Below are 15,478 nucleotides of genomic sequence, written 5' to 3' on the forward strand. Positions count from 1 at the left end.
TGGGATTTATAGGGCTGTTATTTATGGTGACTGTTGTGGGTTTCCCGGGCTGGGTGGCCGTAGGAATTCCTCTGGTGGATTCCTCCAGCCTGATTCCCCCCCCTCCCCCAAGTCAGGGGAGTAACTCTCCTAAGGTTCGCACCCTCGACTTGCAACTGGTCGGAGCACCGGGGGATGAGGCGTCCGGCCGCCGCTGTTGCAAATGACTGCATGCGTAGAAAACGACATCGGGGCCAACATTTCTAACGAAGGGAGCGCCAACATGCGGCCAGCCGAGGGGCCCGGAGAGGACGGCGAGTGCCTACCTGGGGGCTGGTCCGGTCCGGCCCGGGGGGGGGGCGCGAAAGAGGCCCTCCTTCCCCTCCGGCTGGGGGCGCCGCTCCTCCTCGGGCTCTCCCGGCCCCTTCCGGGCGGAGGCCGGCCGCTGGCACAGCCGGGGCGCCCTCGCCCTGTCCAGCTGCCCGGGGCGCTTGCCAAGGACGGACGGGGCGCGATTTCCGACGGAATCAATAAAAATTGGGGCGGGGGGGGCGGAAGGAGCGGCGGGCCGAGCAAACAGATGAGCGCACCGCCTGGGTGGCGCTTGGACGGGGGGGGGGGGTGCCCCTTCTTCCGAGGTTGTCGCTCTCCCCTCCTGGTCGCGGGGCTGAGCGGCTGCGGCTGCCCCCCGTGGGCCGGGAAGGGGGCCCGGGCGGGGCGCGGCGAGGCCAGGTCGGCTCGGCAGGGGGCGCTGCGCGGGGCCGGCCGGGCCTGGCTGGCGGCGGCGGCGGCGGCTCGGCGTGGAGGCAGAAGACCATGCTCAAAAGCGGCCGGGGAGCCGGCGGCGCCCTCAGAGCCAGCGCAGCCCCGACGCCGCCACGGCCAGCATGGAGCTGCGCGCCACCGCCGCCCTGTGCCTCTGCTGCTGCCTCTGGAGCGCCGCCCCGGCCCCCTTCCCCTGCCCCGACGCCGCCCGCCCGGCCCGCCGCAACGCCACCGTGGTGCCCCACGGCTACATGCTGGACCTCTACCGCAGCCGCGCCCGCCCGGCCCCCGCCGGCGGTGGCCCCGCAGAGACCGTCACCGGCTTCGCCGAGCAGCCGCCCCCGCCAGGTGAGGCGTCCCGGGTCGTGGTCGTGGGGGTGGGCGCGCACCTGCGCAGCGGGGAGGGCATCTGGCGCGGCGCAAGTCGCGCCCGGGCTCTTCCCGGCACTGCTGGACGGCTCTGGCTTTTGCAAAGGAACCGGGGTTGGGGAGCAAAAGGCACGCGCGGACTGGGCTGCGTTGGCCTCGGAAACGGACCGGGACTTTGGGGTGGTTGGCATCCGGATGACAAAAAGACCCTCAGGCTAACCCCCCGCCCGCCCCCCTACTTTCCCCCAGGATCGTTTCTCCCGGTGGTTTTATCCGGATGCCACCCAAAGGGTGGATCTCAGTTCGCCCCGCATCCGTTCCGAAGCCGAATCCGTCCCTCTCCCGGGTCTACTGCGGGGCGCCAGTCGATGGGAGCGATCCCGTTTCTATCGCGATTGTAGATCTCCTCTAAGCGGAGAGAAACTTTGCTCCTTGGGGTGCGTAAAAGTAGAATTCAAAATCTGGGGACGGGAGAGGTTTTGGAAAACCTGTCGGCGGAGAAGACTTTGGATGTGAACCTGAACTTTCACGGACTGGAAGCAAAGGACCAAAGGGGGGGGGGGGGATAGGACGGAAAAGCCCGAGAGGGGCGACCGCTGCGAATTCAGCCTGGCCAAAGCGCGCAGCAAGCCCGTCGGCGTCGGGGGACCCTGGAGAACCCCCCCTCCATCCGGGCTCAATCCCCAGCCCAAATGGGGAAGCGGGCCCGGCATGGGGGGGGGGCTTCTGGGGGCCGGACGGCTGGGCTGGAAGCGAGCGAGGACCTGGCCGGAGAGCCCATCGCCCTCGCCCTTCACTATTGCGCTGTGGGGCCGGAGGAAAACCGTGGAAGTCAGCCCGCCCGCCAGCTTTTCGGGGACCATGGCCAGATTTTTTTTGGGGGGGGGGATCCGAACCGGTCCGCCTGCCTTTTCAAGCGGGTTCTCGGTCCTTGCCTGGCCCCGCTGTGGGCTTCCTTCCCTCGACGGTGCCTGGCAGGAGACCTGCGAGGCCACCTGGCCGGGCGAGGGGAAGGCGGCAGGAGGGCGGGGGGGGGGGCAAAGAGAGAGAGCAGGTGGAAGGGAGGCGGGCGGGCGGGGTAAGGGGGGGGTCTGGGAGTGGCCAATCCGAGGCGGCGCCTCCCGCCCTCGGGGCAGCGACCAACTCGCCCGCAAAGGCCTCCCAGGAGCGGACGGACCTACCTCGCTCCCCGGAGCGTCCCGGGTCCTGCTGCTGGGCTTCGAGGGGGGCCACGCAACCGTCCTCCCCCCCCCACCCCTTCGCTCCCCGCCCGGCCAGGCGACCCCCGCCCGTTCTCTTGGGTGGCGGCAGCCCTGATTGCCATCTCTGGCGAGGGGGTGGGGAGCTTTGGTTTGCCGTTTGGGATCCATCTGGATCGCATTAATCTCGGCTGGAGTCCGGAGTGGGGAGCGGTCAGAGCACAGTGTAAACGCGTTTCAGCTGCAGAGGCTCGTCAGCAGCACTCCCCCCCCCACAGCCCCCTCCCTTCGCTGTCCTGCCGGGAACCATCAGCTCCCGCCCTGGGTAGAGTGGTCACCAAAAAAACCCAACCAAAGACTATTGTCGAAGACTTTTGTGGTTGGATTCAACTGGTTCTGGTGGGTTTTCCGGGCTGTGCGGCCGTGGTCTGGTGGATCGTGTTCCTAAAGTTTCCCCTGCGTCTGTGGCTGGCATCTTCAGAGTTGTATCACAGAGAGAAGTGTGTTACACACTGTGTCAACCAAAGAGTATGTTTGATCGGTCTGGGTCTGCAAACTCACTGGCCAGGGTCTCAAACTTATAAGAAAGCAATATGAAATAGTGCGGATGTTTTGGTAGAACAGCACATCTCTTTTTTCATGGTCCAACTAGCTGGGGTGGGTTTTCCGGGCTCCCCCCCCCCCAATCTGCTAGATCTTGCTCCTAACCTTTCCCTTGCATCTAGGGTGGGCATCTTGGGAGGCATCCCTAGATGCTGGCTAGACATAAGGAGCTGAAACTGCCAGACCAGCCCGGAAAACTCACCCAGGCTGGCCTCTATTATTGTTTGCCCTCTTTTGGATTTCTTTCCCCTACTGCCCACCCGTGTCTTCAGTGGACTTAATTCTCCCCGCCTAATCTAAGGACTTTGGTGGTCGCTTCCTCCTTTGTGCTCCGAGTGAGCTCAGGATGAAATAAGGTCTGGGGGGAAAGCCCCCTCTTGCACATTCAGACCAATTCACTTTCAACGCACTTCTGATACACTTTGCAGCTGGATTTTACTGGGTGGAATTGCAAGATCCACTTGCAAACAATTGTGAAAGCGGATTGAAAGTGCATTAGTCTACACGTGCGCGGGACTGCATGGGGCCCACAGCTGTATGCGCTGCCCTGCATTCTTGCGCATTTGGGCTCAAGGGTCTTGCCAATTCCCAGACCGCTGGATTGGGCAAGAAGTCAGTTGTACAGCTCAGGTTAGAGAGGTCGTGAAATAATTGTCGGAGCCTCGGAGGGTCAAAAGGGTCTCTGAACCCATCTTGGGCCCCGCTAAATGGCAGGGAACAGGTAACATCAGGGGGGGAAGTCAGGTGTTGGATCCCAGCCAAGAGAGTTGAAAGGGAAGGCCTGCCGGGGTGGGGGCTGGTGGTAAAATTGGGAGGGACCTCTGGGCTGCCAAATGGTGGAGAAAACGGGCGTTCTCCAACATGGTCGGCTTAAGGCGTGGAAACCCCTTTTTCTGCTTTTACTTATTCGGGTAAAAAGAGACCTTGGGGATCAAGATAACGAATCCCGAAAATCTTTTCTGAATGGTTCTTATTCGTAGGGTTGGGGAACCAAAGAGGCCGTCAGGGATCCCACGGAAGGTCCCTTTACGTCCTTCTTTTTTAGTGGGAGCTGCCCAGAGGCTGCTTAGGCAGCTAGATTTGCCTCTCTCCTTCATTTATACCCCACCTCTCTCCCCTCTCCTTCATTTTATTTTCCCAACAACCTTGTGAGGTAGGCATGGTTTTGAGTATGTGTGACTGGACCACGATCAAGAGACTGCGATCAGTCAGTGCCGGTCCACTGTATCTCTCTGGCTCCTTCCGCACATGCAGAATAATGCACTTTCAATCCACGTTCACAACTGTTTTTGGATTTTGCTAGTCTGGATTTTGTGGATTTTGCTATTCTGCACAGCTGCAAAGTGGATTGAAAATACATTATTCTGCATGTGCGGAAGGAAGGGGGCTCTGATCCCGCACAGCATATTTATAATGATTGCAACGCCTTATAAATATACGCTGTGTGGAATCCATTTCTGCCCAGGAATACACAGTTTAGAGAATCACTCAGCGCTTCAATGCGTTGAGCTGGTGTATCCACAATCCCTCATCCATTAATTGCCCCAAGGATTTGGTGACAGACTTTCCAGTCGTTACTCATAAGAACATAAGAACATAAGAACAAGCCAGCTGGATCAGACCAGAGTCCATCTAGTCCAGCTCTCTGCTGCTCGCAGTGGCCCACCAGGTGCCTTTGGGAGCTCACAAGTAGGATGTGAACGCAATGGCCTTCTGCAGCTGTTGCTCCCGATCACCTGGTCTGTTAAGGCATTTGCAATCTGTTGCTCCCGATCACCTGATCTGTTAAGGCATTTACTCAGGGGGGCCAATTCGAGGGGCCCCCAGGTCCTGCATACAGTGACATTCTTAGTCCCCTCCTGCATGCCCTGTGTGACTCGGAAGCAAAATATCAAGTTCAACAGGATTTGGGCTCCAGTTTTATAACTTCTTTCCTGGAAGTAAGTCTCACGGAATAAAATCGGGCTTCCTTCTGAGCAGACCCGTGTAGGGTTTCTTCCCAGATTACCTGGAGCGTGGGGTTATGGTGTTCAGCAGCTCTGCAGAGACTCTGCTTCTCTATGCCAAACTGCGGTGACCACCAGCTCAATGAGGATAGCGCTGGCAATTTAGGAAAACACGCTAGGAGCTTCAATCTTAAAGAGGTGCCTGTCGCTGGTTTCCGTGGCTGTAGTGGCCGTGTTCTAGAAGCATTCATCTCCTGCCACAGTTTCAGGCTTGGCGAAACGTCAGGAGAGAATGCTGCTAGAACACGGCCACACAGCCCGGAAACCACACAGCACCCCAGTGATTCCGGCCGTGAAAGCCTTCGACAATACACTAGAAATCGTTGGTAAATATATCTGCGGCAAAGGAGGTTAAGGCAGGTCCCCAGAGCGGATGGGGAAGGTGTGCTCCTTCTGTTAATTTAGGTCAGGCCCCTTCGGCACATGCAGCATCAGGCACTTTCAACCCACTTTCCATGCACTTTGCAGCTGTGCGGAATAGCAAAATCCACTTGCCAACCATTGTGAAAGTGGATTGAAAATGCATGGCTCTGCATGTGCGGAAGGGACCTCAGTGTGAACGGGTTCTCGGCTGAAGCCAGATCAAACCAACCCCAGGTTTGGTTTCAACCCCTCCGTTAATCTAAAAGTGTACATCTTTGCATGACAGCAAAAGAATATTTCAGAAGGAATCAAATATTGCGACGGTGAGGCAGGGGGGTGCACCGAGGGGCAGCCTTTTTTTTTAAGAGGCATTTCTGTCCCCTTCTGCCTGAGATGATGCCCCTTTTAAGATGGCCAATCCGTTTTTGTAGGGTTTCTTTGTTCACGGGGGTTTTCCTCAATTGCGAAACTCTCGGATGGAATTTTTGTACCACGATCAGCCACTCACACACACCCCACCCCCAACGGAGAAGCCAAGCCCCCAGCCTCACGAATAGACCCTCCCTCCCATCTTTCCGAAAGTGCCTTTCATTGCTTCCAGGAGGGGTCTCATTTGAAATCCCCCAGTCTGGGAATCATGCTCCTTAAATGTGCGTGGCCCGGCGGCTTTGGTGGATTGGGACCTCTCTATCGACTGGAGGTGCACCCTATATAGGAGGGGGGGGCTCCAGACGTTCAGCTGGTGCACCCCCCTTGCATAGTGACCTTTTGGGGATTCCTAGGAAGGAGCAAAGTAGGCAGATGTTCAAAGGGTCACAAACCGAAACCACTCGGATTTTTTTCCAATCGATTGACTGGAAGAGCAAATCCCGTCCTGAGTGCTTTGCGTTTGCACACCCTTCCTTTGTGTGTGTGTGTGTGTGTGTGTGTGTGTGCGCGCGTGCTCTCTCACTGGCCCGGGTTTTGCTCTTCCTTTAACATAGAGGGTCCCTCACCCTACCCCACCCCTCAACTACCCGAGGCAAAATTACTATGGTCTAGCAGTGGGATCCCAGACAGATTCGCACTCTTCTAAATCCACTGCCATTCACAGTGCAGCAGTGTGTCTTTCAAAGTCCTCCTTCCCAAGAAGGGACCCGTGTTCCAGTCTCTCCTCCCTCTCCCCAACCGGGCAAAGTGGAAAGAGAAGGCCTGGGGCGGGCTGAGGCCCCTTCCGCACATGCAGAATAATGCACTTTCAATGCACTTTGCAGCTGGATTCTACTGTGCGGAACAGCAAAATCCACTTTCAATCAATGGAGAAAGTGGATTGAAAGTGCATTATTCTGCATGTGCGGAAGGGGTCGAATGCGATGGGATGGACGGGGCCCACTGCGCCCTGCCTCTGCGGCCAAATACCCTAATGGGAACCCCAGGAGCGCTCATCCGGTGCCTCTGCGAAGCATTTTCATTCTACCCTCCACCCCCACCAGCGCAACGTGTTGTGTAACTCTGCTTGGGGAGCCAAGATCTCCTCCCCCCTCCGCGTGTTGATTGGGTTTCTTTCCGCCTCTGGTTGGCTGGAAGCCTGCCCGGAAAAGCTGACGTCTGCTCTGGATCGCGCGCCTGAGAGTTGGGACCCACCCGGGGGATGCAGCGCGGCGCGAACCGGGTGCCCTTCAGGTTGTCTCTCCCGATCAGTACAGATGAGCGAGCGGCACCGAGGCCAATGGCCCGGCCTTGGACGGGTGGGGAACATTGTTTTGCCTTGGCCGGGGAGTTGAAGCCTTCAAGTGGGGGGGGTGGGGGGCGCTGTAGGGAAGGAAGGAAATGAATCTCCAGGGCCGGCTGCGAAGCTGCTTGGGGATCGCCCGTTTGGGTGGGTGGCAGAAGGGCGCGCACGCAAACCGATCCCGACCCTGCCATGGCCACAAACTGCGCTCAAACCTCAGGACCTCCAAGGCCCAGCCCAGAATTTCCGCAGGGGGTGGTGGCAGTCGCTCAGGGGTGGAGAAAAGACACTCTGCGCGTGTTCAAGGAGACCCTCTTTCAAATGACCTCAACTTCCCAATGCAGCGAGCCTGCACAACCAAGACGGGGTGGGGAAACTGTGCTCCCCAAGTCGCCTTTCCAAAATGTCTTCGTCGGTCCATCGGTTATATATGGGGGGGAGGGGGGCGCGGCACTAGAGACACCTGTACTGCCCTGACACTGGGGTCCCAATACCTGAGCATGTGCAGAGTGACTTTCAGCTTCTACTGTCTTTTTCAACATAAAGATAACACCAGATTTAAGAATTCATCTGCCATTTCCTAGGCCGCCTTTGTTCTAGACTGCTCTGCTTGGGTGCCAGCGCTTTGGGGACAGAACTAGTTAGGCATTGGGACCCAAATGGAACATTGGGGAACAAAGACGATCCAGGAAATGGCAGATGAATTAACATATTTGGTGTCACCTTTATTTTGACAAAGGTAGAGCTGAGAAACAAAGCTCGGGGGAGAGGGGAGGTTTTGGGAAAACGACCTAGAGGTGACAGGAACCAGGGACGCTTGATGCCCAGTGGACACAACCCCCACCCCACCCAAGGAAGCATGGGATTGGGGGAGACTGCCAGGGCTGGGAATTTGGGACCTTGTTCCCCACGGGGCCATGGCCCACTGCGCTCCAGCAGGCGCCCTCTTTCCCTGGGGGCGCGACCCGGCGAGTGACCAGCATGTCTTGTGTGCCTCTCTTGCAGACGACACTCCCTCGGAAGCCGAGCAGCGCTACTTCTTCGACATCTCCAGCCTGCCCGAGGGGGACGAGGTGGTGGGCGCCGAGCTGCGGATCCTGCGCAAGCCCCTCGACGACCGGAGCCTGGCGCTCTCCCCGGAGGGCCTCCTCCACCGCCTGCTGCTGTCCGCCTGTCCCGGCCCGAGGCCAGAGCCTGGGTGGCGCGCTCTTTCAGACTCCCAGCGCCAGCGGCCGGCGCTGGGCTTCGGACGAGCGCGCCCTTGAGCCAGTTGGGAGGTGCTCCGGCAGTGTGGGCCGCCTTGCGGGACCTCCTTGCGGTGCCGCCGAGGCTCTGCTTCCAGCTGCAGGTCGTGTCGGAGCGCTCAGGCCGCCCTCTGGCCCCGGGGCAGGTGGGCTTCCGACGGGAGCGGGACCCGCCGCAGCCCCCCGACGAGCGCGCCCTGCTGGTGGTTTTTACGCGCGCCAAGCGGAAGGAGACCCTCTTCCAGGAGATCCGCCAGAAGGCGCTGAGCGGCGCCGTCGAGGCCGGCCCGCCAAGAAGGAGGCGCCGACGGCGGACCCCGCTCGCCGGCCGCGCCGGGGGTCGAGGGCCGGGCAAGAAGGCCAGGAGCCGGTGCAGCCGCAAGGCGCTGCACGTCGACTTCAAGGAGCTGGGCTGGGACGACTGGATCATCGCGCCGCTGGACTACGAGGCTTACCACTGCGACGGCGCCTGCGACTTCCCGCTGCGCTCCCACCTGGAGCCCACCAACCACGCCATCATCCAGACCCTCATGAACTCCATGGACCCCGAGGCCGCCCCGCCCAGCTGCTGCATCCCGTCCAGGCTCAGCCCCATCAGCATCCTCTACATCGACGCCGGCAACAACGTGGTTTACAAGCAGTACGAGGACATGGTGGTGGAGGCCTGCGGCTGCAGGTAGCGACGACTCCCCCTGCTGGTCGCCGCCGAGTGGAAGCCCCCCCGCCCCACGGCTGGGCTGGGCTGGGCTGGACAGGGGAAGGGGGGTCGAATGGGCAGCCTGCTTTCTCGGGGAGCGACTCCCTGCTGTCGCTCTCCCCTTCCCCGTGGGCACTTTAAGAGGAAAGGAACACGGACAGGGTGTTTGGAAAGGCTTTCACGGCCCAAAGCAACTGGCTGTTGTGGGTTTTCCGAGCTGGGGTGGGTGGGGGGTGGGTGGGCTGCTCTGGGAACGTTTGCTCCTGATGTTGTGCTTGCCCCACATCTATGGCTGGCATCTTCAGAGATGGACGTCTTGGAAGGACCACCTTTGCACAAAGATGCGTGGTCTTTCTCCCGGGGCTTGGAGGTTAGCTGAAATGAATGGCGATCCGTAGCAGTGGTTTCCAGCCTGTCCAGGGAAACTCACTGCAGGCTGATTTGTCCCTGGTTGGGCACCTATGCGCTGGGCATGCAGCTGGGTGTATTCTACAGTGCAGGGGGGGGGGGGTGTTGCATAGAAGATGGTGGCCAAACTGAGCTTTAGGGAAATTAATCTAGGGTTGCCAACGTCCAGTTGGGGACTGGAGAACTGGGATAACAAAGGGTCTGGTGGCAGAGAAAAGTTCCTCTCATGAAAACGGCTGCTTTGGAGGAGGGAGACTGTGGCATTATTTCCTTCTGAGGTACCCCACCCACTTCCAAATCCCACTCCCCAGGCTCCACCCTTTAATTGCCAGGAATTTTCCAACCCAGAGTTGGCAACCCTAGCTGCTCTCTCCTAGACGTAGGTCAAGGAAGCGGTTCCGCTGAACAGTCTGCAAACCACTGCTGTCCATCTTTCCGTTTCCCTTCTCCTTTCTCACTGACCAGGCTTGCGGAGTTCATCCACCCCTCCCCCCTGAATTAGTTGGGATTGTGGAGTTGGCAGGACTGGGCTGTTCCTTACCATTATTGCCTGTTGTAATCTCTGGAGGATGTATCAGTCTGCATGGCTCAGAGAGTCGCCTCTTGTGTTTCCGCCAAAACCCAGGATTCAGGAGTCAAACTCCACTGGCCATGTCTTAAGTGGGGGTGGGCAACCTCCTGGGTCTGTATTTTTCAGGTGAAAATCTGGAGCTGAAAGGGCATTTAGCTGCACAAAATGCTCCTTCGGAGGCATGGGCAAGGAACACTCCGTTCTGTGCTTATTCAGGATTGGGAATGCTTCTTCCTCACTCTCAAATGGAAGTATTTTTGCCCTGCTCCTTGCTAGTGAAATGGTGGGGGTAAGATCCATGACCCACTTAAATTAAAAATGGGCAGGCAGTGGACGCAGGGTCGGATGTGGCCCTTGGCCAGCTTTGCTTTGTAGCCTGGAGCTATTTTGCCCTGGTCTGAAGTTTTAATTTAATGCTCACCACTGAATAGCTATGGAGATCAATCGTGGGGCCAAAAGGACTCCTGTTTCACAGACCAAGTGGTTGAACTAGCAAAATGTCAATCTTGAGGACAGAGTGTGCAGCAAAAACCCCTGGGAACACAGCACACCCAGAGGCGGGGGTGGGGGTGGGGAATGGCACCTGGGGAAACACCTGCTCTGGCCGCCCCTCCACCGGCTAAAGGAGCAGCCTGGTGGGGCCAGGCCAAGGGGAGAAGCGTGGGGGTGATTCTCTGTCCCCCATTTGACCAGCTCGTGTGTGCCCGGGGACATGTCCACCTCTGAGTACATCTCTGTGGACAGGTTGCCCCTCTGCTGAGGACCCTTTGCGGTGAGAGCCACGCTTTCCAAGAGAGCAGGATTTGCCCTCACTACAACACTGTAACCAGTGCCAGCATTTTGCTTCTCCTCAAATATGTGAGTGGACAACTTAAAAGGCTTGGATGGCGGGTTCCAAACCTGCCCCTGATGACTCCAGCTGGACCATGTCATTTGCAGGGCCCCATCCCCTGTATCTGCATAGCTCCTGGATTCTGTTTCTTGGCCAGTGCTAGAGTCTAATAGGATGTTAGGAAATCGCTGGAACAAAATAAAGGCTGCCTATATTTTACTGTCGTCATTTAGAAGATCAAACTGGGAGACCATGAGAAATTGCAGAGGAGGGGCTGGGCGAGGGAGACCATTTGAATGTGGAAATTATCAGCTGTCTCTCTTCAGGATTGTCTGGGTTCTCAGGGTCTTGAGTAGGCTGGTTTCTTCTCGCCCCCAGCCCTTATTTCCTTCCACTGAATCTCTGCTGCTCCCAACATTCCCCCCTTCCTAAAGGATGCTCAGTTCTCATCAGCTTTCTTTCTTTTTGTTCAATTACTGATGATTTTTCCCCCTGCATGCATCAGTGTCTCCTGACTACGTCAGAGACTTGGGGAGGTGTGTGAGACAAAAGCGACTGTGCAAAATTGCCGTGCGTTCTGTTTCCTCTCCCCCACCTCCAGTGGAAGAAGGGAACAGCACAAGCTTTCTGCTTACAGTGGCAGCCACTATTGCCTGCTTTGTACAAAGCAAAGTCTGCCATCTTGTTGCAGTGGTGGCTTGCCTGTGCCTTATGTGTGGCAAGGGCCTGCAACTCTCAGGATTTTCTCAGCAGCTTTAATGGCCAATCTACCCCTGCGGAGACTGCTGTCTAATCTGTGGGTGTCCTTGATTTGCTGTTTTCCTTGTTCACATAGAAGCCAGCCAGGTTTCTGTTCGATATACAGTGGAACCTCGATTTTCGTTGCTAATTCATCCAGGAAACCTCGGCGAAAACCAAAACCAACGAAAACTGAGGCTTCCATTAGCAAGCCATGCAAATGCATGGGTCACCGGTTTTCATTGCGAAAATAGCGCGTGCGTGCTGACAAAAACTGAAGAAACCAACAAGAACAGAGTCAAATTTTTCACAGAGAGAATCGTCGAAAACCGAAACCGATGAAAACTGACGATGACGAAAACCGAGGTTTCACTGTAGTGATGTTTGAATAGCCCAAGGGGTTCTAGAATACCAAAATAAGTAGCCCTCCCCCACCAGTTTTGAAATTCTAATAAAAAGTCAGGTTGAGCAAGTGACTTTGTAACCTTTAGAGTCTGTTGGTGATTGACTCATGCGTTTCATACATATCACCAGGGGATCAAGATTTTAATCCACCTGGTTATTTTCAATTGGGGTAGCTTTGGAACCATTTCCCCTAAAAGTCATTGGGAGGGCTGATCATCTAGCATGGGCCCCTTCTGCACATGCGGAATAATGCACTTTCAATCCGCTTTCACAATTGTTTGCAAGTGGATTTTGCTGTCCCGCACAGTAAAATCCAGCTGCAAAGTAGATTGAAAGTGGATTGAAAGTGCATTATTCTGCAAGTGCGGAAGGGGCCTGAGAGAGTTCTGACAGAATTGTGACTAGCCCATGGTTACCAAACAGGATTCACATGGAGGAGTGGGTAGACAAACCCGGTTCACCAGACAAGAGTCTACTGCTCATGTAGAAAAGTGGAGAATCAAACCTGAAAGTGGATTGAAAGTGCATTATTCTGCATGCGTGGGAGGGACTATGGCTTGGAGTGGATTGTGTTGAGATGGGATTTCCTTGTTGATCATGTCGACTGTCCCAGAGATGTTATTTCCAGCATAGCCAGAGGTGGATTGCACCTCTTATGGGCAACAATTCAATAATTCATATGGGCAGCAATACAACTTGTGGGGAGCTTTGGAATGGTTTACCTGCATGTCCCCCTAGGACCAAATTGGACGGGTGTGGCAATGGATCCAGAAGCCCAGTGTTGCTGGGTGCAGGAAACCAGATGGGAGAAAGAAGGACTCTCTCTCTTAATAGTTGACATGATCTGTGCTAGTTTTCTGCAATGAAATGTTTGGGGGAAGGAGCAGCTTTCAGACATGCAATGTCTCTTCCCCCTCCCCATAGTCTGTAGGAGTAGTAGAAGAAGAAGAGTTTGGATTTATATCCCCCCTTTCTCTCCTGCAGGAGACTCAAAGGGGCTTACAATCTCCTTGCCCTTCCCCCCTCACAACAAACACCCTGTGAGGTAGGTGGGGCTGAGAGAGCTCTGAAGAACTGTGACTAGCTCAAGGTCACCCAGCTGGCGTGTGTGGGAGTGTACAGGCTCATCTGAATTCCCCAGATAAGCCTCCACAGCTCAGGTGGCAGAGCTGGGAATCAAACCCGGTTCCTCCAGATTAGATACACGAGCTCTTAACGTCCTACGCCACAGCAGTTTTATCGTGTCCTTTCTTTGTGTGAGCAATTCTAAGTATACTTGCGAGGAACAGGCTGAAGCAGAGTTACAGAGGGTGTGATGCAGTCTAGGGCTGTGGCTTGCTTTAGAGTAAACACTGTGAGACTCATGCAGTGAGGGCACAATACAAAGTATGCTTATTTGGCCAGTTTTATGAAAACTGACTAAGTTCCTTCCACCAAAATGTGTTTAGAATTAGGGTATAATCTGAGCGTTTTGGTGAACGTCCAGGCTCGGTGACACGCAGACTTTATATTTGGATCCACAAACAACCTGAACTGGGATTCTTAAGTCATTCAGCAATTCATGTCAGTGGACTCCCACAAGCTTGAATCCAGTTTGAGGCTGCTGAATGGCGTCAGTGCCCTTGACTGAAATGCACATTTGTAGGAACTATTCAGGGGGGAAACCAGGACATGGAAGAGGGGAGCGGTACTGGAAAACTGGTAGGAAAGAAAAGGGTTAAGCATCTCACGATTTTTTTTTGGTCTCAAATTGTGTCTTTCTGAAGCTATTATATGTAAGAGATGAGGCGGCTTAGTGGTAGAGCCCACGTTTTACATGTGGAAAGTCTCAGGTTCATACGGTTGTCAACACTGCCTTGGCAAATGCTGCAAGATTTGGGGAACAGTACCTGGGGAAAGCGGAATTTGGGGAGGAATGTTATGTCATATGCAACACTCTAGGAATTTTTCATAATCTCTACAGTAAAGACTATAGAAACTGGAGGAAATTCCTAGAGCACCACTATGGATGCCACTTTTTTTTTTAGTCCATTCCTTGGTTTCTTGAGGCGGAGACTAGGGTTGGGGCAACTGGGAACCCTACAGATTTGATCCTGGGATCTATACTAAGGATCTCAAGAGTCAAATCACACATGCCCAGGAGTACTGTGTTCAGGGCTCCCTGAGGGTTTTTAAACAATTAAAAAAATGTTAATTCTCCAGTGTGGGGAGGACTTGGTCTAGATTGAGCTGCAGTGCATGAGAGAGGGCTGAAGTCTTCTTCCCATGTTTTCCCCCTGATTTGAACATTACTCCTCAGTTTAACTACAATAGGGCAATTAGCATCATGCTGGGATTCTTTCAGGTTAGGGAACGGGTGCAGAGGCCAGTCCTGACATACCCCTTGCATGCCTGAGAATTAACTTATGAAAAGAATGCTGGGAACTCTGAATATGGAATTCCCAACACTCATCTAGTTTGGCAAGTTGAGGGAAAAGACATTTCTCTCCCCAGGCACTGCTTTCAGGCAAAGTAGACTGTAGCAAACGAGTTAGACCAATGGTGTGATGGGAGGAGGCAGCCTCGTGTATTCTGTAGAAGGACAGGCCAGCAAATTTCATGTGTGAGGTAACGTTTGACCGTATGTCAGTGGCAGGACCCTGCCACAGAGTGACTTGATTCCTCCAAGCTCTCTCGGCCAACACCAGTGTGTCACTTGTTTGTCTGGCTAGTGGGAAAACGGCAAGTCTCAAATGGGCTTGAAGGATTGTGTTTGTGTTGGGGGCGTGGCAGGGGCTGTTATGTTCTTGTGGTACCCATTTCCTGTTACTCTTGGGATTCTCAGTTAAGAATGTAGATGGGTCACGTGCCATCAAAAGCAAAGGGACTGACTTGAAATGAATACATGAAGTTGCCTTGTGCTGAACCAGGCCTTGGGTCCATTAAAGTCAGTATTGTTTACCCTGGCTGGCAGCAGCCCTCCAGGGACTCAGGTAAAGGTCTTTCACGTCACCTACCATCCAGACCTTTTAACTGGAGGCACAGAGTCATCTATGAATCTTCCCTGAAGAAAGTCCAAGATTTAACCCCCAGGATCTCCAGGCAAAAGTTTCATGAGGAGTTGATATGAAACACCTCAACCTGCCATCCTGGAGAGCTGCTGCCTCTCAGAATAAATGATAACTACCTTGGTGGTTTGCTTCAGTAGAGGACCACTTCGTGTGTGCCTTTATGTGTGAGGGATCTGCCCCCAAACTCTGCCAGTGGGGGGGGGGGTCTGCCCCCGAACTCCAATATGCCAGCCCATTTATGTAGTTGAGTTTTCTGTACTGTGAACAATTCCATGGAGTTCTTGTAGCCCTGTTGCCTTCAGTGATTTCCTCTAAAACCTCCCCTTCACCAAGGTGCAAAATCGATAGCCGGCCTGTACCGTTTCAGATTGGTGGTGAGGGTCACATGATTAAATGCTCTGTGTGACAAAAGGAGAACATCCTTCCACACAGAAAACAGTTTCTAGCATAGCCTTTTCTTAAGCATGCTAGTATTCTGTGTGGGAGTGCCCAGCCCAGATGCTGGTTTTCCACCTCTGTGGAAATGAGGCCTTATAAA

General features: G+C 55.1%; 1 protein-coding gene across 1 annotated transcript; it reads left to right on the forward strand.

The window, feature by feature from the left end:
- Window positions 1–772: 772 nt before the first annotated feature.
- Window positions 773–9,032, forward strand: GDF7 (growth differentiation factor 7). The gene is made up of 3 exons (XM_048506053.1): window positions 773–1,092; window positions 8,001–8,116; window positions 8,149–9,032. The coding sequence occupies exons 1-3, from the start codon at window positions 867–869 to the stop codon at window positions 8,917–8,919; spliced, it is 1,113 nt and encodes a 370-aa protein (XP_048362010.1). The 5' UTR covers window positions 773–866; the 3' UTR covers window positions 8,920–9,032.
- The last annotated feature ends 6,446 nt before the right edge of the window (window positions 9,033–15,478 follow it).

Source organism: Sphaerodactylus townsendi, linkage group LG01 (assembly GCF_021028975.2).
Source record: "Sphaerodactylus townsendi isolate TG3544 linkage group LG01, MPM_Stown_v2.3, whole genome shotgun sequence".
Classification (NCBI taxonomy): domain Eukaryota; kingdom Metazoa; phylum Chordata; class Lepidosauria; order Squamata; family Sphaerodactylidae; genus Sphaerodactylus; species Sphaerodactylus townsendi.

What these genes read in the sequence shown, in the direction of transcription:
- GDF7 (XM_048506053.1), top strand. Translation starts at nt 867, where the DNA reads ATGGAGCTGCGCGCCACCGCCGCCCTGTGCCTCTGCTGCTGCCTCTGG. An exon ending in CGAGCAGCCGCCCCCGCCAG is followed by an intron (nt 1,093 to 8,000) that starts GTGAGGCGTCCC and finishes CCTCTCTTGCAG; the next exon opens with ACGACACTCCCTCGGAAGCC. An exon ending in GCAAGCCCCTCGACGACCGG is followed by an intron (nt 8,117 to 8,148) that starts AGCCTGGCGCTC and finishes GGGCCTCCTCCA; the next exon opens with CCGCCTGCTGCTGTCCGCCT.